The sequence below is a fragment of the Vigna unguiculata genome, chromosome 3, assembly GCF_037176805.1.
Source record: "Vigna unguiculata cultivar grain cowpea cultivar isolate G323 ecotype 2 chromosome 3, ASM3717680v1, whole genome shotgun sequence".
NCBI classification, from domain to species: Eukaryota; Viridiplantae; Streptophyta; class Magnoliopsida; order Fabales; family Fabaceae; genus Vigna; species Vigna unguiculata.
In genome coordinates, this window is record NC_140794.1 from 541,420 (window position 1) to 550,241 (window position 8,822).

The following is an 8,822-nucleotide window of genomic DNA, read 5'->3' on the forward strand; positions in this document are numbered from 1 at the left end:
GATGCATTTTTAAGATTTTTTTTTTATCAGTATGGTGATGCAGTTAGTAGTAATGCGGGTGCAAGAAGAAAAGGTTGTGAATAAATAGGTGAATGTGCAAGACTACTTTTGGACTATTTGCTCTTGGGCCTTTCGAAAACACCCATCATTGATTTTGATTGTTTCTTATGTGAGCCGTGGATGTGATTCCATCACAAACGTTAAGTATCTGCCTTCCTTCGAATTGGGCCGCGATTGAATCTTTCCGCTTCGCTGCTGAATCCGTGCCCTAGCTTCTTCTTCCTCTTCCCTGCCATTGCAGGGCACAGACCTCGGACACCAACCTTCGTCACAGACTCAATTATCGAGTGATCGGAATCACTATCATGGGGAAGAAGAAGAAGAGGGTTTCCTCCAAGGTGTGGTGTTACTACTGCGATCGCGAATTCGACGACGAGAAGATCTTGGTGCAGCATCAGAAAGCGAAGCACTTCAAGTGTCACGTCTGCCACAAAAAGCTCTCAACCGCCAGCGGCATGGCCATCCACGTGCTCCAGGTCCACAAGGAATCCGTCACCAAGTATATCCCTATTTCCCTCTTTTTTTCTTTCCCGCTTTGCATTATTATAATTTTTTTATAATAGCTTAAGTCACACTTAAAGGATGAAAGAGAGTTAATATAATTTGTGTAATTTGTGCCCCTAACAATCGCCTTATTGTTACATCCTATGCGTTGCTAGAAATGTAGTAGGTGTTCTGGTTGTGATTCTGTTTAAGGAACGTGAGGGATTGATTGGCTGTATGGTGGTTTGATTTGGACCGAATTCTAATGATCTATCCATGAATGGGTTCTTTTTTGTGTAAGATAGGGGATACTTTGGCCAAGTGAATTTGCTTCTTAAAGTGTGGGTGTTTGTAAATTTTATGCGTTTTCACAAAGTACTGGTATTCTACTCGTTGTTATTTATTGTTTTGATTTTCCTTCTCTATTCTTTCTCAGGGTGCCCAATGCGAAACCGGGCAGAGAGAGTACAGATATTGAAATATATGGAATGCAAGGGATTCCACCAGATATCTTGGCAGCACATTATGGCGAAGAAGGTAATCGTCTGATGGCTTCTGTCATAAGCGTAAAGTTGTTTATGGTTTTTGTATTTTTGACTCATACTTGGCTTACTATACAACTTATTAGCTACCAGTTGTTCCACATCCTTGTGTGTTTGCTCGAGGGTTGGGTGTTATTTTTCCACTTGTCCTTTTGGGTTAGAGGTGTCAAAAACCCTCAAAGGATTCGAGTTGGGTTGGGTTGGAAAAAAGAAATACGATTTCTTAATTGTGGCTCAAACTGAACCCGAGTTACTTAAGGTTGACACTTTGATACCCCTATATCGAATAAAATGATGTTTTGCTTAATTTGTTGTAAGATAATGCCAGATATGTATTGTAACTGCTGTATGTATCTCTTGTTTCTTGATTGTGTTTTGCTGTCATAGGAACATTTCTCCAATACTCAAAGCCACAACATTCTATGAATATTGTTAGTGTTGGCAGGAAGAAACATTAAATGCTTAATCTCCTTTCTCACAACTGTTTGTATTTTGTTTTTAATGCAGAGGATGATGTTCCATCAAAGGCAGCCAAGGTTGATATTCCACCAACTCAGCTTGTAGGTGGAATGAGGCCACCTCCTCTGGGTACAGGATATCCTCCACGATCTGCCTTGCCTGCAATTCCACAAGTGTATGTTACTACTCTGTGTTAATGTCTCTATTTGTATTCATCCTCTTTGACGCAAGGAGGAAGTTGTAAATCTTACATATTTTACTTATTTAAAATTATCACTTGCACAAAAATTGCTCACATGCTTATTTCCTGTTATATAGTTATAATCCAGCTGTACCCTTGCCACCAAATGCTTGGATGGTTCCACCTCGGCCGCAGCCATGGTTTTCACAGCCTCCAGCTGTTTCAGTTCCTCCTCCTGCCCCATACACACAGCAGCCATTATTTCCTGTGCAGAATGTCAGGCCTCCACTGCCAGCAACTGCTCCAGCAGCCCTGCAAACTCAGATTGCTCCTCCTGGATTGCTTACATCTGCACCAGTCCCAGTTTCGCAACCTTTGTTCCCTGTTGTTGGAAACAACCATACAACGACTCAAAGTTTGACATATTCTGCTCCACCTCTGCCCTCAAGTGTTCCATCAGTTACTCCAGTGATGTCTACAAATGTCCCTGTTGATACACATTTGAGTACCCACTCTTCAGTAACAAGTAGTTACCAGGCTATAGGAGTTCCAGGTAACCTTTATGTTTTTTCTCCTTTGAACAATTATGACTGATACCTTGATTCAGAACTGCATGAGGGTTTTTTATAAGATTGGTACACCAAGCATTTCCTTCTCACTATTTGTTTCTTATATAGGCGCAGCAGCAAGTAATTCACACTCTTATGCTTCTGGTCCAAATACTGGTGGTCCTTCAATTGGGCCTCCCCCAGTAATTGCAAACAAAGCTCCTGCTTCTCAACCTGCCACCAACGAAGTCTACCTAGTTTGGGATGACGAGGCAATGTCCATGGTAAGCTATGTTCTTGATAAAATCTTTTTGTGTTCCATTTTAATTTTAATATTTTTGTTTGGTTGGTAATGTTGTGATGTTTGGTTACTGTAGGAAGAAAGAAGAATGTCTTTGCCAAAATATCAGGTGCATGATGAAAGTAGCCAGGTAAGTCATACTACCTCTGTAATAGACGGAGTTGCTTTCACATCTAACCAGATGAGTAGGCTTTATGCTTCCTGTTTTCAGATTCAATTGTTTAGACATTGTTTCCTATTTAAAAAGGTACATTCTGAGTAAATTTATAATCCTTTTTAAAAGTAAAATGAATGGCAAAGTAAATAGGATCATTTTGACAGTCCTTGCTTGTTTCCAAACTGAATGGGTAGTGCATGCTATTTTATTTTCAATGGCCTCTATGGCTGCAATACAAGCTATGCTCCAATTTTTGTGGGCATCTAAACATTCAAGTAGGTACTGTATTATTTTGTTTTGGTAGTTAGTTATAATTACCACCACATAATTTGTGAAGCTTGCTGCAAACAATCAACTTCGTGATCTTTCATCCCAGCATTTGTACACCATAAAAGAGTATGTATATATGATTTTATTGGGTTTGGTTTTACCAATGCTATTCTTTTTCCTCCCTGCTTGATTCCAAAGTTTGGGGTTTTGGGTGGAAAATGGTCTTACCCATCAGATTTTTGCCCATTCGTAGCATCATTACAATTTATTTTATGGAACAAGTGAATTCAGACTTGGCACAGGTCAGCTTCTTTCGCAGAGTTTGGATCTCTTGCATAAGACCATGCTGTAGAATATTCGGTTTATTGTTGTATCTGGGGTCTTTGATTACATGCTGATCATTATCATCATTTTTTTTTTCAGATGAGCTCCATTGACGCAGCCATAGACAAGAGGATACTTGAAAGCAGGCTGGCTGGTCGAATGGCATTTTAGGTCAATCCTGATACATAAATTCTTGTCAAATTTCTTCAGTGATATGGGCTCAAAAGGCATCTTAATAAGCTCGAAAACGTGTGCTCAAGATTCCTTTCCTTAAGATCCAGCAACTAATACTGTTATCGGTGCGATTCTTTTGCCAAAAAGGGGAATGGGCCCTACTGCGATAGTGGAATCAAAGGAAAAAGATTGAAACTGCTCTGATTTATAACTTCTTAGGAAGTTGCAAAACTTTTGTTTGTTTCTTATTTCACACCTTTTTCTCCCTTTGATATTTGTAGTCAACCTTTAGGACGTGATACTTGAAAGAGTACTACATATTTGTGTAATCTAGATTATATGTGTTGGGTGGAAAATTGACGGTAATTATTGGTTATTGGTTATATGCTTCAGAATTAGTTTTTCTCTCTGTAATTGTGTTTAAAGGAAACAATCTCGCAGGAGAGACAACAAAACGCATTCTTTGGTGGAGAGAAGAAAAAAAAGGTAGATTTCCATGTATTCGTCATCTATTGGTGCTGATTGTGTTCCCGGTGTTTTATCAGCGTATAAAATTATCTTTATCTAATAAATTCTCAGTATTTATTTATAAGTATGAATAAAGGAAATATGAGGTGTAGGTGGATATATTTCCATATCAGAATTTACTCATAAAACTACTTAGCTCAGTATTGTGTTCCTGTAATCATTTCTCGAAACCACCGGCTATTGTTGAACTCCATGAAGCGCTATGTTCTTCATTGAGATTTAAATTAGTTCTAAAAGTAATTCTATTGAAATTAATGTCACTGATTTAAAAAACAAGGTCTTACAAAAACTATCCCTGCTACTACTCTCGTACGAATACCTCTTTCCATCTAATTTAAATTAAAGTTAAAATATCTGTGGTGGCTAGTCTCAATTTCTCTGGTTCAGAGTAGATGATGGAATTGATTTCTGAAATGGTCCCATAAGTGGGGCTCTTCCTCTGCACAAAATAAATAAACGCATCAGAAATCCGCCATAGGAAAGACAAATAAAATAAAAAAAGTCAAAATTGGGAATTTTGGATGGTACTGAAACATGAGTTGCCGAGTCACGATTTTTCCTTGTGTGCCTGTTGGTGCAGGTCAATGCATGCCATAACGGGACTTGTGCTGTATGTATGTATGTATGCTTTTTTATGTGCATCAACACTTAGGTGAAACACTGAAATGATTGAAATTTTACCAAAATACCCTCTTTTCCGTGTATAATGTTTGAATTCTGAAAATGCTGTCATTAACAAGATGCATCAAATAATACAAGGAAAAAGACTACTGATAATGACGATTGGTATACATCTTAAACCATGTTACACACCATTGGAGAAAAATATGCAAAAGGGAATGTCGGCTTTTTTGTCTTTGTCACAGATTTCTCTGACGAAAGTTTTCAGGGTTTCACAACAATCAAAAGAAAATCCTTAATCAAGATTTCACATTGTAGGGAGTTTTTGTGGTGAGGCAAACAAACTAACAATGGAAAAAGATCGTTTACTTTCAAATAATCTTCAATGATGTAGAAGATAGTTTTGTGCATATTAGAAAGCTATCAAGTGAAACCACTTTATATAAATATTTAGAACAAATAAAATCGTGTAAAAATTGATGGACTGTAACAAAGTAAAAAAAAAAAATGTATTTATTAAAGGAAAAGAGAATGAATAATATAAGGGTGATGTCAAATAAAAATGATAATAAAAAAAAATTACGGTGTCAAAATACTGTGTCTAAAACAAAAAGAAAAATAATTTTTTAACAATTAAATTTTGACAACCTTTTTCATAATTTGAGATGGTATTTTTTTAGATAGTTTTCTATTTTTTATTTTTTTATTTTTATATATTTTAAAATCACTTAAAATATGAGATTATAAGAAAAAATTGTCAAAATTTAATCTAAAAAATATTTTTTCAAATAAAAATCCAAAAAAAGGTAAGGGCTTAGATTTTCTTACACAGAATTTTGAAGTAGTAGGAATGGCCATACAATTGGTGGTGATAATAAGGATAGAAGGGGTCACAACACAAACTATTGCTTTCATACACAGTTGTCTGTCCTCGTGTACAAAAGACACACTTTTCAACTTAATGCAACTTTTCCTTAACTTTGAGGATTTTTTATTTTTTATTTTCGGTTGTAGGTATCTTCCGAACCTATAACAAAATATGCCTTAACTTTGGAATTTGCCCTTCGATCCTTCACATCCAAATTCAACACTTTATATTACGTCCACAACGGGAAAAGTCTTACATCTTCACAACTTCAACTAGTTTCTCTTTTAGTATCTACACTTTACTCCTAAACCCTAACCATCACTTTCATCCTCATTGTTAAACCCTAGGGTCATAATTGAATTAGGAATTTACATGCACTGAGTGATTTATCACCAATACCTACCTACATCTTGGTTACACTATATCTCAGTAATATAGATTACCTACATAGAGATATAGTCCTTGCAAAGCTTCATAAAACTTCTTTCAGAATGTACAAGTAAGATCCCATTCACTTTACCAATGGCTCTGACTTTTATAATTGAGTTTAGTATATGATTACATTACACTTCCATGGTAAATCTCGGATTAATTAAGTAAAAAAGCTCAAACTTTCTGGGTAAAAATTATAAAGGGTTAAATATGTTTTTTGTCCTTTAAATTTCAGTGAATTTTAGAATTAGTCTTTTTTCAAAATTTTATTCTAATTTAATCTTTCATCTTTAAAAATACGTGAATTTAGTTCTTCTTATCAAATTTTATTAAATTTATTTGACATTTTAAATGTATTTTATAATAATATTTGAGTTAACATTGAAACGAAAATGTGTCAAACGGTGTAAACAATTCAAATATTATCATGAAATGCGTTTGAAATGTTAGATAAACTTAGCAAAATTTAATTAGAAATATTAAATTCACATATTTTTAAATTAGTCAAAAAATAAAAAAAAAATAATTTTAAATTTTATTGAAACTTGATAAACAAAAACGTTATAAACCCTAAAAACCATAAAGGGTCGTGATTGGGACGCTAATACATTAGTTTTTTGTCAGAAGAGAAATTCAAATTTGCACCTCACGTGATGAACGGTTACCTAAAAGATAAGTGTTTGTAAAAGTACAAAAAAAAATTTCATGGCATCATCCAATCTCCTCCACACTGTTACCCTTTTGATTGAAGTTGTTTTGGGATGGTTTGAAAGCAGTGTTGAAACTAAAAGGTGAAGTCTTGGGATTTGAAATTGGTTGGATTGGGTTTTTTGGCTACGCAGTGTTTAATCTATGCCCTTGCCTTCTTCTCATGCTTGTCACTTGTCTCTATTGGGACAGACATGTTTTTCTGCTTTTTGCGAGAGAACATAATAAATAGAAATAAAAAAAAAAATTGTGTAAAACAAATAAAATAAAAAGGAATCGAAAGTGAATGAAAAATATATGTACACACACTTCAGCACCACCACCAACAATCTTAACTATCCTTCTTTTATGGTGCGTTTGTTTCGTACCAAAGTCGCAGTACAAAAGAAAGACAAAATACAAAGGTTGAACCGAGATTTGCTTGACTCAAAATAGCAGAAAAAAAAAAAAAAAAACCAGTGATACCATTTTATCTTTAATTAAAATGGTATTAATTGAAATATAAAAGAAGTTGCAACATGATTATGCAGTGTTTCATGGTACATGGTTGTTGATTTAAGGATTGATGTAGGAATATTAAATGCAAAAATGGTGTACTTGCCTCTCTTCAGAGACTCCATTGTTACTAAGGTTAAGAGTTTTTGTTTTATATTGAGTGATATATATCACATGAATTATGAGAAGTGTGAATGGGAATTTCAGAAATAAATGAACAGTGTAAGTATTCAGTGAGCAGAGTGAATTTGGTAATGGAATTTATTTGAGTGGGCCATCACTCACACTCTCATTAAATACCTCACATTTTTATGAGACAAGTATATATTTTTTTTATTTTAATTATATAGTAGAATTTTCATGTGTAGAATTTTCAGCACTGAATGAAAAAAGTAGAAAAGTTGATAAATGTGTTGACTCGATAAATAAATTCTGAGATTTTTCTAAAGAGAGCCATAAGAAAGATTTGGCACAGATAAATAGTAAACAAATTTATATAAAAGAGCTCTCATCGACTTTAACTTAAAATCTCAAAATAATATAGATTTGTGAATTTTTTTATCTATAAATCGATCATCTTACGTTTTTTTATCTAATGTAAATTATTTAATAGTCATCCTTCAATTTCTAACACAAATAACTGTTCATTTATTAACTGATCATGTATTTTGCAAACACTTTTTTTCCTTTTCCATAACATATCACAGACTTAATAGTCGAAGTTAATTGAATATTTTTGAGTGAGTATTGATTTAAATTTCAAGGTTAAGTGTGTGTATACAAGCAATCTTCTTCTTTAAATTAAAAATTGAGAAAATTATACTACTAAAAAAATTCATATTTGCTGTTAATTTTGTTTTAAAATTTGTTTCGTAAAAAATATTTATAAATTTTGTTGTAAAATAAATTTGCTACTAATTTTCTTGCAAAATATTTTGTATAAAACATTTTTTCCAAAAAAATTTGTAAGAAATATTTGTAAATTTTATAATTTTTTAGAAAATGATTATCCACAAAAAAATTACCTACCAATTAAAAATTTTAAAAAAAATGGTAGAAAAAATTCTTTTCTTGCAAATTATTTTAATAAATTTGCAAGAAAAATATTGAGAATTTCTAATAATGTTACAATACTTTTGTAAATTTCTTATAAGGATTTGGATTATATATATATTAAAAAAATATTGGTTATTAATTTATTTTTACAATTCTTTCGTCACTAACTTTTTCATTATACTATATTATATAAAACTACACACAAGAAAAAAATTATAAAAAAAAAAACTCAATGAAAAATCGAAAATTTTAAACTAATGAAAATAATAAAAAATTAATTTAATTAATATTTATTATATCACTGGTTTAAATAAATTGGCTTGTCAACAAAATCAAATAGATATATACAAACACCTATCAACTAGATTGTCAGCTATTTTTATCAAATATTTTTAATCTAATAAATTTGTTTGGCAATTCACAACTTAAAGCATCTCAATTTTATAAGACGCTTTTATTGAAATCTACTAAAATGATAAAATTTAAGAATACATGTATTAAATAAAACATTGAACCGTAGCAATAAAAAAACATTTTCCTTCTTAAAAAATATTTGTTCATGAGTAACTAATAATAAATAAAACATCTCAGGAGTTAGTTTTAAACTCTTGCATT

The 8,822-nt window shown here is 32.7% G+C and overlaps 1 protein-coding gene across 1 annotated transcript; it reads left to right on the top strand.

Annotated features, from left to right (window-relative positions):
* Nucleotides 1–201: 201 nt before the first annotated feature.
* SUF4 (zinc finger (C2H2 type) family protein) lies at nt 202–3,882 on the top strand. Its single transcript, XM_028063613.2, has 7 exons — nt 202–559; nt 980–1,080; nt 1,593–1,719; nt 1,863–2,278; nt 2,403–2,557; nt 2,651–2,704; nt 3,425–3,882. Exons 1-7 carry the CDS (start codon nt 366–368, stop codon nt 3,494–3,496), a joined length of 1,119 nt encoding a protein of 372 aa, XP_027919414.1. The 5' UTR covers nt 202–365; the 3' UTR covers nt 3,497–3,882.
* The last annotated feature ends 4,940 nt before the right edge of the window (nt 3,883–8,822 follow it).